The 23,512-nt window shown below is 40.5% G+C and overlaps 2 protein-coding genes across 2 annotated transcripts in view; both read left to right on the forward strand.

The window, feature by feature from the left end:
* The first annotated feature begins 219 nt into the window (after positions 1-219).
* Positions 220-3,583, forward strand: LOC118242422 (protein NYNRIN-like). The gene is made up of 3 exons (XM_035533570.1): positions 220-1,035; positions 1,815-1,924; positions 3,431-3,583. The coding sequence occupies exons 1-3, from the start codon at positions 279-281 to the stop codon at positions 3,581-3,583; spliced, it is 1,020 nt and encodes a 339-aa protein (XP_035389463.1). The 5' UTR covers positions 220-278.
* A 1,299-nt stretch (positions 3,584-4,882) lies between these two features.
* Positions 4,883-23,512, forward strand: part of LOC113569021 — a 33,037-nt gene continuing 14,407 nt past the window's right edge. Inside the window, exons 1-9 of the mRNA XM_035533311.1 lie at positions 4,883-4,984; positions 6,493-6,837; positions 7,163-7,270; positions 7,369-7,458; positions 9,332-9,424; positions 9,805-9,876; positions 16,159-16,236; positions 16,636-16,695; positions 22,965-23,054. Of these exons, the coding sequence (XP_035389204.1) occupies positions 4,930-4,984; positions 6,493-6,837; positions 7,163-7,270; positions 7,369-7,458; positions 9,332-9,424; positions 9,805-9,876; positions 16,159-16,236; positions 16,636-16,695; positions 22,965-23,054 (991 nt within the window). The 5' untranslated portion in view covers positions 4,883-4,929. The remainder of the gene's footprint in view (positions 4,985-6,492; positions 6,838-7,162; positions 7,271-7,368; positions 7,459-9,331; positions 9,425-9,804; positions 9,877-16,158; positions 16,237-16,635; positions 16,696-22,964; positions 23,055-23,512) is intronic.

Genomic DNA, 23,512 nt, shown 5'->3' on the forward strand with positions numbered 1-23,512 from the left:
CCACTTCTTATATGAAAGGACTAATTGAGATTGCTCATGGGAGAAGTCACATGAGCAAAGGGGGGATAGTGGAGAGCATAACAAGACATTGGTATGCACCAGGAATAAACACACACACCCAAAATTTTTGTTCCCGGTGCCTGGTATGTGCACAAAATACACCACACGGAGACAATCATACCAAACACGCACCCGCCGGACACCCGCCGCCCAGTGAACCGTTTCAACATTGGCAAATAGATTTTGTAGAACTAACACCAGCAGAAGGGTAGAGATATATGCTTGTATGTGTGTGCATGTTCAGTAAGTGGGTGGAGGCCTTCCCAACAGGGAAACAAGATAGTGATGCAGTAGCAAAAGTGCTACTGAGGGAAATTATTCCCTGGTGGGGGTTGCCACAACGAGTGTCTAGTGACAATGGAACACCCTTCGTACATGAAGGGCTAAAGCCTCTGACTAAATACCTAGGAGTGGATATGAGAAAACACTGCAGTTATCACCCTGCTAGTGCAGGGGCAGTAGAACGGGCAAACGGTACCATTAAAGGGGGTCTAGCTAAATTAATGCAGGAAACAGGCATGAATTGGGTAAAATGCCTTCCCCTCGTCCTGTGGCAATGTCGAACCAGGCCGCAGGCACGAACAGGACTATCAGCTTTTGAGATAGTGTTTGGACGGCCTCCCAACACGGGGATAGGTCCGCCCGATTGGGATACTAACCTGATCAATGAATCGCTTTTGCAGTATTGTGTGTCTCTGCACAAATCTCTCTCCCATGTGTCTAAGCAGGTGAAGGCAGTCCTTCCTGAGGTGACAGACAATCCCCTCCACATGCATCAACCAGGCGATTGGGTGCTGATAAAAGACTTCAGGAGGAAGCAGTGGAGCCAACCCAGGTGGAGAGGACCATTCCAAGTACTACTGACGACACAAAACCGCATGGCCTTGGACATGCTCCTCGCTAAGGAGCGGGGAGTGTGCTCAATGATAGGCGACCATTGTTGCACGTACATACTGCCCAATGATGCACCTGGAGGTAATATCTCCATGGCCTTGGACCATATGAGTAAGATTGCTGACCAACTTCGTGCTGAAGAAGCCGGAGTGAGACCTTGGGACTGGAAATGGGGATCTCTATTCTTAACATGGAAAAGTATTGTAATTATGATGATCCCATCCATTTTACTACTTGCCTTGATTATATGTTGTGGACCCTTGTTATGCCAGTGTATGCTTAGTACTATTCGCATGAACATGGATACTAGATACCAACTCATTCAGGTCACTGAAGAGGACCTGGATGAGGATAACACTTTGCATCTGCACAAAGTATTCTCTGATAATTAACAAATGATCGTATAAGAATCAAAGGGGGGAAATGTGATGGAAAATGTTATGAAACTATGTATTATGTGATTCATATATAATCATGCTGATCCTTCTGTTGCCAAATGAATAATGCTGTCTGCACATTTGTATCTGCCTGTTGCTGATTAAGTTGAACATGTATCAGGAACTGTTAACATCAAGGTCAACTTGACACACAACCCACACTGTTTGGAACCAGTTTGGGTTGGTTTGGAGAACAAATCAAGCCAAGAGCTGATTGGCTTATAGCCACAGCAACAAAGGGAAGAAGAGCTGCTTGAGAAAAGATGATTGGTTAAAAGAACAGAACAGGAGTAGTATAACTAGCCATGCTTTTGTATACTCGGGGCTCCCTATCTGAGGCGAGCCAAACTTTGTGATCTTTTTCTTATTAAATTACTCTCTTAATCACATCTGACTTGCTGTTTGTTCAAAATTCCACAACAGACTACAGGAGCCCAACCTCCAGACAGATGAGTGCAGATGAGTCTCTGGCGAATGAGCTAAAAACATTCTTCGCTCGCTTTGAGGCTACAAGCACCAAAAAGGACAGAAAAGCACTCCAGAGGGTGGTGCATTCAGCAGAGCACATCATTCAAATGGAACTTCCTGACCTGCAGACTATCTATCACAAGCGGTGCCAGACCAAAGCCAGGGGGATTGTGAAGGACCCCACGCATCCCAACAATAGGCTCTTCTCTCTGTTGAGGTCAGGGAAGTGTTTTTGCTCCCTGAAAACCAACACAGAGAGACTGAAGAGGAGCTTCTTCCCGCAGGCCATTCAGGCCCTGAATCAGGGCAACTGATGAACTGTGGGGACCACTCTGTGCACTGCGTATGATGTCAATAACATCTTGACAACTATCTTGTAAATTGTAAACTATAAATTGTAAATTGCAACTGGTAATTGTACACTTTGTATATACACATATATACATATAAATATACATTGTACATTGTGTATATATATATGTATATATACATATTATATTATACATATACTGTATTTATCACTGTATCCCTGCATCCCCTCAGCTCGGACAGAGCAGTCACAAAAAGCATTTCACTGCGAGTTATACCATGTATGACTATATATGCGACAAATAAAACTTTGAAACTTTGAAACTTGAAACCTCTTCGTGATGTATTGCCATAATAGTATGCATACCAAGCATTCTCTTTTCCTACTGATTTTTCTGGCTACTGATCTCTTTTTCCTTCCCAGACTATACCTCGTTCCTAGCCCTTCAGTTCACTCTGGACTCTGCCTACTGGTTCTGACCCTGGATTTGACTGACTACTCTCTGCATCGTGATCTCCTGGTTACTAATGCTGATCCTGCAAACCACTCATACAGTCCCTATCTGTATTGTGAATGCATTAAAGCCTTTTTCATTTGGACCCAAACCTACCTGTGTCCTAGCGTTCCTGATGACAACATCTGGGGAAAAATAGCTTTTTATCTAAGAAAATAAACTTTAGTGCCACACTAATACAATTTTCATTTTTGCTGGGGGCAATAACACTGTCAGAACAGAAGTTCCAAAATTGTCCTGTATATTACATATGCTGTATCATATGCATCTCTGTCCCAAGATAGCTGTCAGATCCTTCATTTTACATCTGCATGTATTTTGAATGGCAGGAGACCACTATTACACCACTTCTTAAGATCCCAAGTTTCTTAGGATCTCCAGCAGAGATGGGGAGATCAACTATACATCCATATACTTAATTGTCCCTACTGTCTTTTCTTCTCACTCTTTACTTTCTCCTAAAATAACAAGCTGCATTGAATGTGCAAGAAAGTGAAATGGTATGACTCCTTCTTATATTTAAATGTATTTATTTGGCAGACACTTTTGTCCAAACCTTAAAACCAAATACATGTCTAGTACAAGCTTTATGCTGACACATTCTATTGTATTGTTGATATTGTACAATGCTGACACATATTTCAGTAGTACAGTATACTCTAAAAGTATGTAACAACTGCTGGGTGATTTACACAAGTTCTTGCAAGGTGGGTTGTGTGAGGGGAAAAAGGGTTTGTTTCAACACAGTGTGACTGTATTAACAAGCCAGTAAATCTCTATAAAGAGGCCAGTGGGAAGGAGGGCCAGAGGAATCCCAAGCCCTGGGGAAACTATAGCAAAGGCCTGAGTGACCTCCAAAGTGGAGAAGGTGTAACTCAAGGCATTAAAGACAAGAGTTAGACCCAAGAGAGAAAAACAGACCCAAGAGACAGCGCTAGGAATCTCTACCCAACAACCCCAGATCCCCCAGACCACGGACCCCCCCAACAAACAGCATACCAGGTAAGTATTTCATACTAGACTGATGCTTTAAAAAAAACTAACATCTTATCTTCAACTCAGAGCAGACAAGAACATGAACCTGAATATCTGGTGCCTGTGAATTTGAGATGCAATGGATCTTTAGCTCTTTGCTGATATCACATATACCCTGTATTATGAGCTATGGTGTCATATGGTATATATCAACTTTATTCCCTGGATTAGGTGCTGTGGGATTACATGGTGTAAATTATCCATATACTCTGGACTAGGTGCTGTGGGGTCACATAGTGAAATATATTTCAACTGATATAAAAATGTTAAATTATGGTTTTTTGAAAACTTTAATTTATTTTCAATCCAGTCCTGCTATGCTCTAGATTACATGATCCACTTCAGGATGAGCATGATAATTAGTATTGAATGAACTCTTACAGAGTTTAATTGAACACTCTGTCAGATAACATATGATACCAAAATGTAAAATTTGTAACATTGGAGGTTTAAGCAGGATGCGGGGACGAGTCACATGGAACATAAGCATACATTTATTTTACATGTAACATTCACATTCAAACACACACACTAATGGAGTCAAACCAACAACACAAACGTGTAAACAACGACAGAAGGAGAGAAAGAGAGAGAGAAAGAGAGAGGATGTGACCAAAGATGGAGGGAACACAGACAATAAATTTAACAGGGGGGGGGGGGATTCACCATAACACAGAGAGGGGGAACAGAGACAGATCACTTTAAGAAAGAGAGAGTAGGGAGAGGAGAACACAAGAATGCAAAACCACATGTTTTCTTGACTGTGGGACACAAATAATTCAGACTTTTTACACAGTTTATTTGAAATTGTGTTTGGTATTCTTTCCTTTACTCTATTAACAGCTTTTAAAGATGTTTCACATTTAATATCATGCCAAAATGAATGAATGCATTGAACTATGTGTTTAGATAAAAATAAAACCAAAAAATACCCTAGTGGACTATTGGACTACGTCTGCACCACTGTACCTAGCATAACAGTATGCAAAATGGCAGAACTCCAGATCATTTTTCTCAGAAAATAAGGATTGAGCCAATCACATTCTTCCTTGACGCTTGCGGTGAAGAGTGCTGTATAGTTAATGGTCGACTGGGGTTCTGTCTATTTTTGGCACGTTCAAATCCACTCAGTATAACATTCTGCGTATTTGTAGGAAAGTAAAAGTAAAAGCTTTCACCGTTCAAGTGGCAAGACCGTTAACTTCCCAAACATGAAGATGAGCCTCGTTATTTGCTTTGCTCTGTCGGTCGGTATTCTCTCTAATGGTAAGCTATGCTTTAAACATTATTCTTTTTTGTTAGTTGTTAATTGTATAAACGGCGAGAAGTGTTAAACGTGGCGACGTACACAATGGGTAACGCCCCCCAGCTCTACAACGAGTTGAACGCGCCGTCTGAGCCAGTAGAATCAGTAACTAAGCGGATAATAGAACGAAAGTCAGATCTCTAAAGAAAAAACCCTTTAAAATCACTAAATTTGCACGTTAAGAAACACAGGAAAAAAAACAAAACAATCGCTGTGGTCATAGATTTCAATGTGCGTCTAAATTATTTTGTTCAAAAATATTTAAACACATCCGATGTAATATCCTTTTTATATAACCCTTTTATTCATTTAAGTTTGTATAACCCCAGAATTTTAATTCTGAAACAACTTTTAATCTAGTTAAAGAAAACGAAAGTTATAAGAAAGACTTTGATTTAATGGTATCAATAGAAATGTTTACATTGTAGTAAAGGTGTGCTACGAAATATTGGCATAGTGGCACGTTTGTCCTGAAAATAAGTGAAATCTTATGATATTATCCAGACTATAATGTGTAGTTGTGCCAGGTAGATATATTTGATTAATGCCACATATATTACACTATCACTGCAGTTGAATTTGTAGGCTTAGCAGACACACAAAACAAACAGGACAATGATGTACCTTAAATATAAGTCATAATACCGTAAACACGATATCTGTCCATTATACCTCTACACAAATACCTTAGAGCCTCATTTTGTCTACATATCTTCACCTTTATCCTGCCATCTGTGTATGTACCATCCACATAACAGCTAAGAAATCCAAACTTCAAGGAACAGTATTAATCAACATGCCCAGCTGTTCTTGAGGACTCATTTAATGAACCTGATGTTTGTAATACTGCATAGCCTATTCTCTCTATTATAGTCTAGTACAGTGGTATTCAGATCCCAGATCCCAGGTTTCCACCCTCTTCATCTAGGAGTGTGACAAGTGCCCAAGTTACATTAATCATTTAATCAACTACAAGGGATTACAAAATGCAGGACCGGATTTGAATACAAATGGTCTGGTGGTTGAAGAGGAGTATGTTATCTACTGAGGGCTACTGGGCTACTGGTTTGAATTCTGATACTGCTGGCTGGTAACTGGACTGTAAACTTGTTAGTGTCAGGGAAGTAAATGCCACCATTTCAGCCTTTAGTGTCCATGACAAACCTCTGCTTGTCCTCTCTCCAGCTTATTAGCATATACGGGCTGATGCCACAGATTCTGTTCAACTATATGACAATGTGTGTGGAGCCTTAGAAAAATATTATACATTTGGACATTTAACATCCAAATCTGTAAACCAAATATTGTCATTGGCCAAGCTGTCTCAACTAATTTGCATTGTAAATTAAAAGGAAGATGAACAAGGAGATGGAGTGCATGCAGCCAGTGAGCCAAGAATGATTGTTTAAATATTTTAAATGGAAATGTGAAACATTAACAAATTTGCTTTTATTTTAATTTATTTTAGAGCTCCATGTGTTGGGCCCCTCTGGTCCTCTGGCTATCCAACCTGGAGGCTCGGTGATGCTGCTCTGTTATGTTCAAACTCCCATACCAGTGGAAGAGCTGGAAGTGGAGTGGAGAAGAACAGACTCTGAAACTGTAGTGCATTTGTTCCAAGATGGAAAGAGTCAGCCAGAGTCTCAGGACCAGGCTTACCGTGATAGGGCAAATTTCTTTACTGAGGAGATCAGCCATGGAAACTTCTCACTCTTACTTAAAGATGTGACCACTAAGGATACAGGAGTCTACAAGTGTGTTGTTTACAAAAACCAGGAATATAATGAAACTTTGATTGAAGTAAAGATAAGTGGTGAGTGAATCACAACATTATTTTGCCATTATTTTGTGTAGAGTTTCCTCCCACATTTCAAAGATGTACATCTGAGATCTATTAGTATCTCTAAATTGGTCTTGTTTTATTAATTTTATGTATTAAGTAGTTAAATTATTGCAATTTTGTTTTAAAGTTCCTTTAAATGGTTTTTTTTCTATATTTTTATTTTATTGTATAACTTTTTTTATATTATGTTATGCTGTTTTTACAGGGACCTACAGTGAATGAGACTGTACTCAGTGAGCAAATTTCACAATAATACATTTTAGTTAGATGCAGTAATTATGTGTCTTTGCCACAGGTTACTCTGCCATCCACAAATTGGAGTTGTTTCTCTGTGCTTTTGTTTGTTTATGTGGAATTTCTCTTCTACTTGCCTGCATACCATGGACTTGTATAAAACTGGATGGTACGTGAGATCTTCATCTAAATACTGTTGATGTTTTTGCCAATGGAGTTTTACTACACTGCAGGGAACTTAAATGCAGTTCTTCTTAATCTCTTCAGATAACCACATGATAAAAATACAGCATGCCCTCGTCTTTTGTCCAAACATTGTTATGTTTCTTGCCTTCATCATATGGGGACAACTTGATGGTAAGTATTTATTTGAATTTATTTTCCTTAAAATGGACATTGTTTGTTTAGCCATTTAAAAAAATCGTTCTGGTCCTATAATGGTTTGACGGTTTGGTTCCTCAAACTGTTTGGAATTCAAAATGGCATACTAAATGTAATGTTTAAAATATTGTGAACTTTAAAAAAATAATATACAATTTATGGTATATTTTGTGCATAGTCAAGAATACACCAAAATTATTTGTACAATTGACTTTGCAGCTGTTTTTATTAAGCGTGTGTGTCCTGGTGTTCATTTGCAGTCATAAGACTTATTGCACTCAATGCCAGTCTTGAATGGCCTGAAAGTATAAAAATCAAGCATACATTGACCAAGTTAGTAGCAACAGTGTTATTGTTAAAGTCAGTAATGTCAGCCATAGTCTTCACTGTAAAATAATCCCAACATCACCTACAATCTGAAATTATGTCTTTAGTCTTCATATTTCAGTCTGGACTTTCCTGGCATGTCAAGTGGAGTCAGCCAGTGATATTGGCTAGCAGTTTTGGTAGCAATGTTAGGAATTTTCTTCTTAAAACCAAAAATATTGCTCTTGGCCAACAACTAAGAAAATTCTTTACAGTGTGCTGCCAGTGTTATGTTGGCATGTTTGCTTTGTAACAAATGTTTAAGCACTAACAGCATAATGTATCTTCAGGCTATTTTGAGAGCTGGGTTTTGTCTTGAAGCAGGAGTTATCATTTAGGCAGCTAAATTTACACTTTGATCCAACCTTGAATTTTCCATCTACAGCATTCTATTGCCCTCTATTTTCTTCCTCCATTCAACTTCACTCCATGTTTCACATGATTGGCTGTTTGTTACAGATGTCATGCTTTTATATTCATGTGCATGAAGATTAATCATAACTTGAGGTAATGAAGAGTATTTACAGGAAAAAACACATTGAATTAGAAATATTAGTAACATAAAACATAATGGATCATAGATATTCTGTATCTTAATAAAATAATCTGTGTACATAGTAGAGGTGAATAGTAATGAACTACATTTACACAATGAGTTACCTTTACTAAAGTACCTTTTTGATCAAATTTTACTTGAGTTGTTTAAAATAGTGACTTTATGCTCTTTCTGAAGTACATTTGTGAAGTAAAAAATGTACTTTTACTGTGTTATATTTATCAACCTTTTATTTATGAATTTATTAATTGGAAATCCAAAATAAGGGTCGTTAGAATGGTCCAAGGTCAATGAGCAAAGTCGAAAAGACCGAGAATACATCTTAAACAAAAAGCAAAAAGACATGAAAACATAACAGGGGACATGCATGCAGGCAAACCATGCGAACACTGACAGGCTTAGTACAAATGACCAATGGCAGGCAAACATGGGGCCTAAATACACAAGCTAGCAATGTAAAAAGGGGGAACAGGTAAAAATAATAGCAGGTGGGAAAAACCAAATGATGGGCAGAGCAAAGAGAATGAGGAATCAAAGAAAAACAGAAAGGAGACAGGGTTGCCAGGGCAATAGAGACACAAAGGAGGGGCCAGCCATGACATTATTTCAAGGTTTTTGTTTTTTTGGTTTGTTATTTTTGCTTAATGTTTAACACTATGGTTTAATAATATACAAAAGTTTAATTTTTATGCATTCCTCATGTCATTAAGCTCCTGTCACCTGGTGATTTAATTTCCAAACAGCCTCAAATGTGACTGCACTTAAGCACATCTAGGCAGACTTAAAAACTATGTTTTTAATTGTTTTCTAAAACAGCCACATCAACAATTGTGCTGTGAGAATACTTTAAAATCATAGTTTTGTATATTTTGTTTTGACTTGAGAAGTGAATGACCACTGGTATAATTGATTTTATTTTTGCTTCAGGATTTTTTAGTGAGATAGCTGTTTGTTCAGCCATTAATCTCCTAAGGATTGCTCAACTATTAAATTTTACTCCATTTATAGCCAATTTTGAAGGTAAGATTTAAGAAATATTTTCTTGTATTAAATTATCATTCAGATGATGTCTGACTATAAAAACATCCAAATTTCTGCCTTCACATAAGCACCTCCATATGATTTAGCATACTTTACTGTAGAGTGATAGTACCTGGCAAAACACATTTTTTAAATTTACTGTCTCAAATTAAACAACAGGTAATGTTTACAGATGACATTAACCTCAAACTGCAGCCATTAACCCCACACAAATTGTAGTCAATTTTAATCACCCACTGATTCACTAGCACTGTTTCTCTGCCCAACAGACAATGGGGCAGCATGCCAATCTAAAATTTTGTTGAAGGTATTAATCTATTTTTTTTTTTTTTTGTTACAATTTTCTTTTATTGTTACAGGGAAAGTCCAACAAAGAATTAAAATATCAACTTCATTAGAATGTCCTGTGTTATATATCGTTGTTTATTCAGGTAGGTTTTCATGATTGTCCCTATGCAATAAATGTAATAATCATGTGAATCACAGAAATGTATTGAAGTATGTGTTCAAACAACTGAAGTATAATAAAGAACGGTATCACTATTTGTTATAATCTTGACACTCTGCACTAGTGTATGCACCCGAGTGCCCCACCCCAACCCTCAGCCCCCAGGAGGGGATTGTCACTTAAAAAATAATACAACTTTTTTAAGGGATCTCCACCAGGCTTGTTGTAGTGGGGCCCAGAACTTTGCACTATGCCACATGCTGGTTGTTTTAAAAAAGTCTATTGTACCCCTGATTTACCCACATGAGAACATAAACTACAAACTTGTGAAGGCTGATTTAAGAGCAGGATTTTTTAGCTGGTTGTAAACACAAGGTGCTTTCATGGTTCTCTCATGTTATAATTCAGGGAAAATTGCCATAAGTTTAAAATAATTTCAAATTGAGTAGAAATTCATTTGCTAGATTCCCAGAGCAGAACTGGTGATTGTAACTGGGAATCAAACTCATTTTATAACATTTGTAATGAGTATAGTATACTCTGTGTATGATTTTATATTTGATTAATTGATGAACTAAATTCTTGGATGTGAGTGAAAGATATTATTCCAACTTGGGCTAAGATCATAAAACTCAAGCTCTTTGTTCCACATGGAAGTTACACACATTGGCCACTTTATTAGGTACACCTGTGCGCATCCTTGTATTTGCTTGATTTGAGTGCTGGTTTTGATATGATCAGCCATTCTCTTCTACTTGACCTGCTGCAAAGGTGGATTGGACTGTGTGGCACTGTGTTTATCTTTACAATCGCTTTCAGTTTGTCTTTATCTTTGGTAAGCATTCTCATTCTGTTCCAGTATAGCAGGGTCTTCCTCAGGGCGCTATTCTCAGGCTTATTCGTCACTTGGGGATATTTTTGGGAAGTTTGGTCTGGGTTTTCATCCTGTGCAGATGATACCCAAATGTATATGTAATGGTGTGCCCAGAGGGAGAAACACACACACACACACACACACACACACACACACACACACACACACACACACACACACACACACACACACACACACAAACATATACACACACACACTGCACCTGTCCCACTCTCAATCACCTGATTATTAATTCCATGCATGTATTTCCCTCTATTTACGCCCACATTACTCCCTGCTCAAAGCATGAAAGCATTTTGTGGCTTCAGCGCTACAAGAATTACTGCTGCTTGGGTATTCTGAGAGTTACTGCTGCTTTTGTAATACTGATTTTCTTTTTTCCCTTTTTCACTTGCTGCTGTGTTCTGAACTTTCTATAGAGAAAAAAAGACTCCCTGCAACCACACACGGATCTTGCTCCCTCCTTGCTGCTGTTACAGAATGTGTAGTCACCTGGGAATGAAGCAAGCAGCCCTAACTAGATTTGCGTGAAGGCTGCTCCAGTGGCCACTCTTGGGTAGCAACAACAAGAACTGGGAGAGCTCCAGTTTGTGGTAGACTGCCATGGTCACTTCATGGAGGCCCTCACCATGGGACACTGAGTTTGGTCTGGTGAGCAGACTAATCTGCAAGCCTCCAAGAGAATACACTGTTACTTTTCTACTCCTGAGGTCTACAGACGAGACCCAAAACACTGGGAGGAGTTCCTTTGTACAATGCAAACTGTACTTCACTTACCAGTTGTGCCTGCTTGATCATGCTAGTCATGCCTGCCAAATCATGTTTTTCATCTCATGGGGAGGGCTAAGACTTGGCGGACTGTGCTGGTGTCCTGCATCCCTCCACTGCTCACTGACCACCCTGAGTTTGTAAAGGAAGTCAAGGCAGTCTTTCACTATCCCTGCTGTGGTAGAGTTTGTGGCCAGGCCCAGTTGCACCTTAGACATGGTCAGCCCTCAGCAGCAGAATATGCCATAGAGTTTCAGACACTAGCAGTCGGGACCTACTGGAATGAACCAGTGCTGGTGTATGTGCAGTGAATGCAAAGGAACATGAGAGAAGATGAAAAAACACTCCTGTCTCTGTGATATTTCACGAGTTGGTGAGGGTTACACACAAGTCGCTCTTCTCTAATTATAGTGATGATCAATTACGGAGCAGCTGGCATTGGGACTCAGATTGGGCACTTGCCCGACTGCGTATCCGGCCCAACCCTCTGCCATCTCTGCTGAGTGCGTACACGCTGTATGGAGATCTTAAGGGTTTATAACTCACTTCACCTCCTGTGTCTGGCTAGAAACAGACACATTCTACATAAAGTAGATTACCTTTTATTTGTTAACTTCCCTGTCCCAGCCAGTCACTATGGGTCTCTCATGGCTCTGCACACACGACCCACACACATCCTGGGCATGTAACAATATCATTAAGTGGGCCCCATCACTGTTCTAGTCACTGTACATGGCTGTGCCCCTTGTTAGCTTCCTCCTTATCAGGACTATGACTGTGCCATCAAGCTCAAGGAAGGACCTGTCCCCCCATGGTGCCGGGTGTATCCACAGTCCCAGGAACAGGAACAGGTCCAGTAGGAGTACATCCAGGAGGCCCTGGCCCAGGGTTACATCCACCCCTTCACCTCGCCTGCCTCAGCTAGTGTGAGATATACTGAGGCCATGCACAGGTTATAGAGGTCTTAGTGCACTTCTAGTAACACCTGCCCTTGAGAAGCTGAGGGGAGTGCAGTACTTCATGAAGCTAGACCACCACTTTGCTTATAATCTTATTAGAATAAAGGAAGGTGATAAATGGGAGGCCTTTAGGATGGCTTGAAGACACTATGAGGACCTGGTTCTTCTGTACGGCCTAGCCACAGCACCTTCCATCTTTCAGGCATACATTAATGAAGTCCTAAGGGAGTTCCTGGGTGGATCCAGCATCGCTTACATCAATGGTGTCCTGGTCTATTCACCCTCTTACGACCAACATGTGCATGGTGTGCGACAAGTCCTCAGCACTCTCTTGTGCAATAATTTATGTTACAATTTGTAGAAATGCAAGTGCCACCTCTGCAAGGACTGCAGGAATTGCCTTGAGGGAGCATAGCACCCCTTCACGATGATCACCGACCACAAATTCCTGGAGTACCTCCAGACAACAAAGAGACTCAACTCCAGGAAGGCTTGGTGGTCTGTGTTTTTCTTTTGTTTTTTCTTCCAGGTCATCTACAGACCAGGAGAGAAAAACATAAAGGTGTACACGCTCTCCTGGCAGTACGGTATTGAGGTAAAACCACCTGCCAGGAGCCTGTTCTCTCTCCACTGTGCTTCATGGGAGTAATCTGTTGGGACCAGGACTGAGACATCGCTGTGGATAACCTTCGCCCTCACTGCCCACCTATCTGTCTCTACATCCCTCCATAATGTTGTACGGTGCTTATCACTTGGACACACACCTCCGTGAGCTCAGAACATCTCGAATCCACATGCACAGCACCGCTTCTGACAGCACGCTACCAGTGGCTGGTGATGCACTGGAACATTGTGCAGCATGTGTCGTCATGTGCGAAACGTGCACACAGCAAGACAGCACACATGCCACGCTCCCAACAGACAAGTGTAGAGAGTTAATCAGGAACAGGGGAAGTTCCTTTCGCTCTACTGCCAGCAGAACCCACAAGCCTGGTGAGCTTTTAACCTCTGTGCAGAATATGCCCAGAGCTCTCATCGCTGTGCAGCTACAGGGCTTATCTCCTTCAAGTGCATTCTAAGGTACCAATCTCTGCTGTATCCCTGACACCCCTGGGCATCAGACCAGCCTGTTTTCCAGACATGGTGCAAGCTCAGTGAGTGCATCTGGGAGGAAATTCACTGGAGTCATCACCGACTACAAGCAGAAGGGAAACCATTGGCAAGGAGACACACCTAACTACCAGCCTGGAGACAAGTTATGGGTGGCCATGAAAGATGGTGCTGTAATGGTGGGACCTCTTGCAGACAGCAGGACCACTGCCAGATTGAGAGGAGGGCAGCTGCAATATCTGGTGGCCTTGGAGGAGTACAGCCCAGAATAGGAGAAGCATGGCCCAATGGTGTGATTTGCATCTGGATGCTGTTACTGATGTGTCTCAACATGATGATTTAATAAGTGTGAATACCAGTAAAGCATGCCAGCAAGAGAATGAAAACTAAAAATCAAGTATAGCCAAAACATCAGGTCCATCAGATCAAATCAAAGACAAAACAAAATGCTTGATGTGTCAGAATAAATTGCTTGAGAAAAAAAGTATGCACAGGTGACATAAGTAATTCAATTAATCTGGTAGACCATGGAAGCATTCAGTAATAGATGACTGAAGAACACTTTCAGTCATGCAGAAATAATTTTAAACAGATCAAGGACACTATCCAAAATGTAGGCATATACAGTGGGTGAAATAAGTATTAAACACGTCACCCATTTTCTAAGTAAATACATTTCTAAATGTGCTATTGACATGAAATTCTCACCAGATGTCCAGTAACAGTAACAACCCATCCAATCCACATCCAAACCAGTAACACCCCATCCAATCCACACATGCAAAGAAATCAAACCATAGATGTCCATAAATTAAGATATGTGCAATAATGAGAAATGACACAGAGAAAAAGTATTGAACACGCTTACTAAAATTTATTAAATACTTTGTACAAAAGCCTTTGTTGGTGATGACAGCTTCAAGATGCCTCCTGTATGGAGAAACTAGTCACATGCATTGCTCAGGTGTGATTTTGGCCCATTCTTCCACACAAACACTCTTCAAATCCTGAAGGTTCCATGGGCTGCTTCTATGAACTCTGAGCTTTAGTTCCTTCCATAGATTTTCAATTGGATTCAGGTCAGGTGATTGGTTGGGCCATTCTAGCAGCTTCATTTTCTTTCTCTGAAACCAATTGAGTTTCCTTGGCTGTGTGTTTGGCATCATTGTCTTGCTGAAATGTCCATCCTCATTTGATCTTCATCATCCTGGTATATGGCAGCAAATTTTTATCAAGAATGTCTCGGTACATTTGTCCATTGATCCTTCCTTCAATTATATAAAGCATGCCAGAGCCAAAAGCCCCACACCATGATGTTCCCACCTCCAAACTTTACTGTTGTTATGGTGTTTTGGGGGTGATATGCAGTGCCTTTTGACCTCCAAACATGGCGTGTATTATGGCATCCAAAGAGTTCAATTTTGGTCTCATCTGACCAGACTATATTCTCCAAATATTTCATAGACTTGGCTAAATGTCTAATGTGCTTCAACATGCTTTTTATTCAGCAATGGAGTCTTGCATGGTGAGCGTGCATACAGGCCATGGAGGTTGAGTGCATTACTTATTGTTTTCTTCGAAGCAATTATACAAGATCTTTCTGTAGCTCTCCACAGGTGGTCCTTGGCTCTTGGACAACTCTTCTGATAATTCTTTTCACTCCTCTGTCTGAAATCTTGTGGGGAGCACCTGGTTGTGGCTGGTTTATGGTGAAATGATGTTCTTTTCTCTTCCGGATTATGGCCCTGACAGTGCTCATTGGAACCTTCAGTAGTTTAGAAATTCTTCTGTAACCAATGCCACCAGTATGTTTTGCAACAATAGGGTTGCGAAGGTCTTGAGAGAGCTTACTGGTTTTACTCATCATGAGATGTTTCTTGTGTGGCACCTTGTTAATGAGACATCTTTTTATAGGCCGTCAGTTGAACCATCTGATATTAATTTACACTAAGTGGCAGGATTGCCTTCTAATTACTGATAGATTTCAGCTGGTGTCATGACTTTCCATTGCTTTTTGCACCTCTCTTTCTTCATGTGTTTTATACTTTTTCCCTGTGTCATTTCTTTTGTGGCTAATTTAATCCCCTGAACACGTCCTTCCATTAGGTAAAACAAGACTGAAATCAAAGTACACAAAATAAACAGGAACCAAAAATGGCTCCATGAACATGCCCGTGTGTCTTGTATTTTCTTATTATAGATGTAAAAACCCTTGAATTGCATCTGATATTCTGCACTTTAACCTCATCATCATTTGATCATTTCAAATGATCAGTGAGTGGGAACGCAGAGCAAAACCATCACTGTCGAGTGTTTACAGACTGCACTTGCGATCTCTCTTGTATTGGTACTATTATGACATATGATAAAAAAAAGATTAAATATTTAGTGTTTCTGGTTATTTGCACACTTTTCAGACAGCTACAATGCAGCAATAACAGTGAGCAGAGCACCTGATGTCCAGAATTGTGAGGCATAAATCAATGAGTTTTATGTAAATGGACTTTGATTTTTTTTTTCCTTTCACGTCTAGTGCTGAGGAGTTTTTGGCGTCTAGAATATGAAATTGCGATGATTGCTATTGGAATAATAACTCTGAGTCTCTTCATAGGTAGGAATTTTATTTCATCGTTATGTTTATATGCTGTATATCAGTATTTGAGTGTGAGACATGCAGTAATTTTTCCTTCTTTTATCTGAACATACCTGTTGGTTATATGAATCTATGTCATGAATTACATTTGTTTATGTTATTTTTGAACATTCTGCAATCAAATTTCAAGCTTAATGGTATCCCAATTGTTTTTTACACTTTAACTGTTGTTAATTATACACATTTATTTATACATATACTGTACATGTAATATATTTCACACAGATGTAGAGCACTTGCATGTGTCTTTCCTTTACCTTTGTCCAGTTTGTCCCATAATACTACTACTATCCAGTAAAAGCAAACCAGCGATACCAAACATTATGTTGATGTAATTTATCATTCTTTTAATTTCAGGTTATGTCTTCTTCACATTGCTGCAAGAGAAATTGCCTGATGCCCTGTTCAGAGATTTTCGTAAGTAAAAATCAAATGCTGTAGATTCTTGTATAAATTCTTTTCTCATCTACATTTTTTTTCTTTATTGAGGTATTTTTGAATCATTCATAGTCATTTTTCACTCAGTGTACAAGCAAACATTCATATTCGATTACTCTGTTTAATCCTTGCCTCAGTTTTATTTTACTTTCATTATAATATTCCACCTAAATGACCATATATCAGGTTTTATATTCAGAAACAGCCTGTGTGAAATCTGCATGTAAAAGTTACGTCCTGAAGATTAGATTCAGTGTGCATGGGTTTACTTTTGCTATGCAGTAGCCTACTGTTTTTCCAATGTAAATTTTAGCTAAATTATCAGTATCAAGATTAAAGATTTCAAGATTTTTTTTTTCTGTCATATGCACAGTAAAACCATAAAGGTAAGTGGAGGCAGGACACAAGTGCTGATAAGAGTGACTTTTATTGAGGGCAAATCCAAAATCATGGTCATGAGAACAGTCTGGGGTTGAAAAGGTATATGAATCAGACAAGGAACAAAACCAGAATACATGGTTACAAAAGGAACAGAACAAAATACAAATACAAAATGAAGGCAAAATACAAAAATAAACAGGCTAATGAGGTGAAACAGATACCAAGGCAGTATATCTAACAGAAATGTAGATGATGAAGAACTCAGATAAAGGCTTAGTACAATGACCAACATTTGACAAAAGAAACAGGACTTAACTACTATACAGTGAAGGCAGTCATATAGTGTTCATAAAGTGCAATGTGCAATGTTGTTGTGCAATATTACAATTTCAGTTACAATGGTCATAGTTACTGTCTGTGAATGTGTGGAGTCCTGCCTTCACTGTGTGTGGGCAGTACTTGCAGTGCGAGGAGGGTCAATGGGTGGAGGTCATTCACAAGCCTGATATCTTGTGGGTAAAAGCTGTTTGTTAGCATTGTTGTTCTGGACTTCACACTTCTATATAATCCTATAAAATACAAGTATGATGAGGCTGTTTTGGGGGTGTGTATTGTCCATCATGATGATGTCCCTAGAGCAGTATGTCTATGCAGGGAAGACTGCTCCTGAAATGGACTGTGCAGTTCTGATCATAGACATGTATATTCTTCTGTTCCAGAGTAATATAATTCTAATACCATACTGTGGTGGAACTGATGAAAGCACATAACAGGGAATATAAATACAGCTATGGCTAACATGGAAACCAAAACATTGTGACCATAAACATGAATGTGAACAATGACCAACAACAATGCACACACCAACAAGGCTTTAAATACATACAAGCATAATGAGATTACATTAGATGCAGGTGTGTGCTAACAAGTGTGCGTGGTTACAAATAGTATCTAGAATCGACTGTATGAACTCCTTGCTTAGGTTTTGAACAGGCTGCATTATTTGCAAAATTCAGCTGCAAGGGTTTTAACCCATAATAGATCCTGAGAGAACATCAGTCTGACTTTGACAAATCTTCATTGGCTCCCAGTACAATATCAATAATAAATTGCTTGTTCTGGGTTATAATCTTTGCATGGCCTCGCTCCCTTTTACCTTGGTAGACTTCTACAGTCGTAGTCTCTAGTGCACACCCTCCATTTCTCTAACTTCTTCTTGATTAAAGATCCTTTAAGCTGTGTACTCTTGGTGATGGGGCATTCAGTGTTGCTGAGTCCAAACATCTCTGTCCTGGCTCCCAGATGGTGGAATGATCTTCAACTGGCTGTCTGGACAGCAGAGTCCCTGGAAGTCTTCAAATGCAAAATGAAGACTTATCTATTTATGGAATATTTAGAATGACCATTGATCCTATACCTGTTGAATAACCAAAATTCTAGCATTGTTTGATATTGTTTGTTATTGCACTTATTGTTGTCTGTTATAGAGCTTATAGTTGTTTCACACTTCTAGGTATCAGCATTGATCCTTGTATTTCAAGTATTCTAGTTCATTGGTATATTGGACTCTAACCTACTGTTAGGGTGAGTAAATGACAAAGCACTTTTGTAAGTTATTCTGGATAAGAGCATCTGCAAAATGCCGTTAATGTACATGAGTAGCATGCTTGTATGTTTAAATCCATCTTTTCTAGCTGGCTTATGGATGAGCCAGAGATTCCTTGAATTGTGTGTATTGTGTAACGGAAGGTTAAACACCGAACCACATCCATGACTAAACAAGAATTATATACACTCATGATAACGGCACAAAACGAGGAACAGGTGTGAAACACGGGAGGGCGTGGCCATACAAACGAACACACACGGAGACATGGGGGGGGGGCATACCATGACAGAGCCCTTCCCCAATGTCGCGACTCCTGGTGCGCCAGCCTATCGGGCTATGGCCCCTAGACCAACACCAAATGGCAAGTCTGGAGGACCGAGCGACCTGACACGGGCCAGCGCGAGCAGGACTAAGGGGAGGAAGACAGGGACTAAGATGACAACAGACACAGGGATGACAGACAGAATGACGGGAACAGGCACAGACACAAAGGGGGACAAAGTGACCGGCACATTAAGTGTGACAGGGACGGTTACAGTGACAGGGACAGGCATGTGAACAAAACTACACAAAGGGTTGTGAAGTATTCCAGGGAAGCTGGCAGGAACCCCAGCCTGTCCCCCAGTCGTCAGCTGGGTTGAAGTCCAACCAGTCTGTGGGGGATCACCCCTCACTGATTTGGTTGGTGGAGGCTTCTCTGGCTTTCGGGCAGATGACCCAGGAAGCGCATCAGCTGTTTTGCCTGTCTCTGGGGTGGGCACTGGTCACACCTCCTTCTTGCCACTTTGCTGCTTACGTGTAGGCTCACGAGCTCTGGGGCTGTGTGCCTTAGGTGAGGGAGTGTCTTCAGATGATGTTGCTGCCACCTTCTGCGAGTCATGCAGGGCAACTTGCTGGCTCTAGAGTGGCGTGCCTTGGTCACCGGAGGCTCATCGCTCTCGGAATCTGCTGACCAAATGTCCATCACAGAGGGAGGATCCTCACCTCCATTGCTAGATCCTCCAAGCGGTCAACCTCCAAGTCCGACTGGAGGCTGACTTTGTAGAACTCTTCACTCCATCCATAATCCTCATAGCCCTCTCAATAGTCCTCATAGGATAGTAAGACCCCAGAGTCCAACCCTGGATACTGGTTCTCATCTTCCCAGTTCCGGTAGTCCGATGGGGGTCTGTAAGACTCTGCAGAGTCCAGACCCTGAACCATACTCTGAGCCCCCCCCCCCAAAAAAAAAAAAAAATCTTCAGGGGCTCTCTCCCCCATTGTGCCAGTAGAGAGCGTGCCCAAGAGTATGGAAGGTTTCCCTGCAAGGACTGGGGAGGAGCGGTTACACGTTTTCATTCCTTTCCTTTTCTTTTTGTTCTTCCTCCCGGGCATCCTTTGGCAGTCTATGTTTCTGTAATGCTGGGAGGCTAAGCAGAATGCAAAGGTGAGCCATGTAGAACACAGTAATGTTTATTTGCACACAACATAAGACAACATAGCACAAAGGCTAACGGAAGGTTAAATAATGACCAACATCCATGACTAAAGAAGACTTATATACACTCACAATAATGACTGTTATCAAATATAACATTCAGGCTCCACCACTGCCAAGTTGCCACTGTTGGACCCCTGAGCAATGCTTGTATCCCACAATTACTCAAATTGTACTCAATCATAATTGTAAGTTGCTTTGGGTGCAAGTGTCAGATAAATGTAATAAGATACTTTGTATCCTGTTATGTCAGCTCTGCATGTATTTTGACTGTAATGAAGGGTTTAATTATGCCATCACTTTGAGCAGGTGCTACTTTCACCACATCTAAACCTGTATTTTTGTGGCCCTGATGTGAATTATAGCTGTTAGCTTTCTGCCATCATGTATCTATCATGTAGACAGAGAGGAAGAGGTGAGTCATTATACTGTGATGATTCTCTGGATGGCAGGTGTCAATATGCCTATGACAAACTGCTAAAAGACTAATGACATTAATTAAAGGTGAATTTGTATCTGTATGTGAAGTCAACATGTAGAGTGTCAGCACACATCTCCATTTACCCTAGATCCTTTTTGATATTTGGCATATTCATGTTAATAACAGTAATATATACAGATCACACACACACACACACACACACACACACACACACACACACACACACACACACACACACACACACACAAATATCACAGGTTAAGGTCTTTGACTAGTAATAAGAAGGTTGCCAATTCAAGCACCACTGCTGCCAAGTTACCACTGTTGGGCCCCTGAGAAAGGCCTTCAATTACTTGTTGTACTTAGTCACAATTGTAAGTTGCTTTGGATAAAAGTGTCAGCTAAATGCCATAAATTTGTGTATACATTTTCAATTCGCCCATGTTGGGCGGTCTTTTTCCTTCAAGCTCGGATCCTCAACCAGAGGCCTGGGAGACTAAAAGTCCTGCATAGCATCCTAGCTGTACAAAGGATTGTACTCTTCTAGACCAAGATCTCGGATGTTGTTCCTGGTATCTGTTGGAGCTATTCTCCCAGTCTGTGAATTGCTCCAATTACCATAGTTGCCTTCACCCCCCACATCTTTTCTAGCTCTTCCTTCAGTGCTTGGTATTTCTCAGTCTTCTGATGTTCCTTTTTCCTGATGTTGCTATCACTCAGGAATGCCACACCTATCACTACAGCCCTCTTTTTCTGTTTGTCCACCACTACTATATCTGGATGGTTAGCCATTACTAAGTCCCAGAGAATCTTCAGGGGTGTATCCCACATACACCTTGGAACATCCAGTGTGTACTTGGCACAGATATTTCTGTACACTATGCCAGCCACTTGGTTATGGCATTCCATGTATGCCCTGCCTGCTAGCATCTTGTAGCCTGTTATTATGCACTGGATTGTCTTAAGGGCATCTTTGCACAGCCTGCATCAGTGGTTCTGGCTGGTGTGGTACATCCCAGCCTCTACTGAGCTTGTGCTTAGTGTTTGTTTCTGTGCTGGCATGATTAGTCAGAGGCACTGCTGTCTTTCAATTCAGGCTTTTCCAGCCATTGGTAGGATTTCTCCATATCAGCCACTACTGCTATCAGCCTGTGGTACATACTGTGCAGGGGTTTGTCCTCCTATGATGGTCCCTGTTCCTCCTCACTTCCATCCTCCTTGGGTTTCTGCTGTCTGAGGTGCTCACTAAGCACTTTCACTTTGGGCCTTTATCTTGGTATATTCCTGGGTCTTGGTTGTTTCATCCTGGATAGTGGCTCTGGAGCTCACTAGTCCTCAGCCTCCATCCTTCCACTTAGTGTATAGTCTCAGTGTGCTGGATTTGGGATGAAACCCTGCATGCATTGTGAGGTGTTTCCTTGTCTTGATGTCAGTGGCTTCTGTCTCTTCCTTAGGCCAGCTTATTATGCCAGCGGGGTATCTGAAGACTAGTAGAGTGTAAGTGCTGATAGCTTGGATAGCTTATTTTTCCTATTCAGCTGATTTAGCAGGACTTACCTCATTCTTTGTATTTGGCTGTAGCTACTTTCCTTGTGGCCTCTTCGTCATCCCCTTTTGACTTCCAAGATATTTTTAGCTGCCCTTAACATATGCTATATTACCCTCTGGTAGTGTGAGCCTGTGAGCCCTCTGTTCTAGCCACCTTCCCTCTCCTTGTGACCATACAAGCACACTTATCCAGTTCAAACGGCATTCCGATGTCATTGCTGTATATCCTGGTGAGATGGATGAAACAGTTAACGTTAGACAGATACAAGAGTATGTTTTACATTAACATAAAACATCCACACGTTATGCCTACAATAACCAACACCCTCCACACTTTGGCACGGGTTTATATACATTTAGATGAAGAAGGTGCAGGTGTGGTTACAAACAAAACCGCTTTCTTATAGGGCCCTGTTCATCATAGCCACAATGGTGCCTGACAGGAGCTTCCATGTTGTGCAGAGGCAGGTTATCGGCCAGTAGTTAGATGGGGATCAGGATATGTCTACATATATATATATATATGATATGGTGAAATGGGAAAGGTGAGGATGATTAGTAGACAAACTAGATCTACTGAAGGAAGGTGTCCTCTAGTTGAGGGTTCTAGGAAATGAAGTTGGTCTCTGTGGGAGACGCCATAATATAATTGAAGCTAATGTACACATTAATTTTAGATGTATATATTTTCATTTTATTATTTTAAAGGAATATTTAAAATGAAAAATATTGTAAAATAATGTAAATGAAGCCCATACTAATGTCTGCAATATGTTTTTCTCTCTTTGCAGTCCGTCTGTTTGACATCGGATTAGGAGTATTGTTTTCCATATGTTTCCTTTCATTTTTTCTCATTTATTACTGGAAAAGAAATGATAAAGGTAAGCAGAGGTGTTTTCTAATATGTGTGATTGCTAAAAAGCTTTGTGTTTGCACTGCAACATGTGTGCCTGCTTTACCAACACTGCACCAAGACACATGAGGTAACATGCATCAGCATACATGAGGTAACATGTACCAGCATGCATGTACCATCATGCATGAGGTAGCATGTACCAGCATGCATGAGGTAACATGCACCAGCACATGAGGTATCATGCACCAGCAAACATGAGGTAACATGCACCAGCATACATGAGGTAATGTACCAGCATGCATGAGGTAACGTACCAGCATACATGAGGTAATATGCACCAGCATACATGAGGTAACACGTACTAGCATACATGAGGTAACGTACCAGCAAAGAATAGCAAGGTGAGAAAATTAGGTGAAATAAGAACAAGATATCTTCATATTTAACTATAAAATTATAAATGCAACATAAATCCTGAAGCTT

Source organism: Electrophorus electricus, chromosome 14, assembly GCF_013358815.1.
Source record: "Electrophorus electricus isolate fEleEle1 chromosome 14, fEleEle1.pri, whole genome shotgun sequence".
In the NCBI taxonomy this organism is placed as follows: Eukaryota; Metazoa; Chordata; class Actinopteri; order Gymnotiformes; family Gymnotidae; genus Electrophorus; species Electrophorus electricus.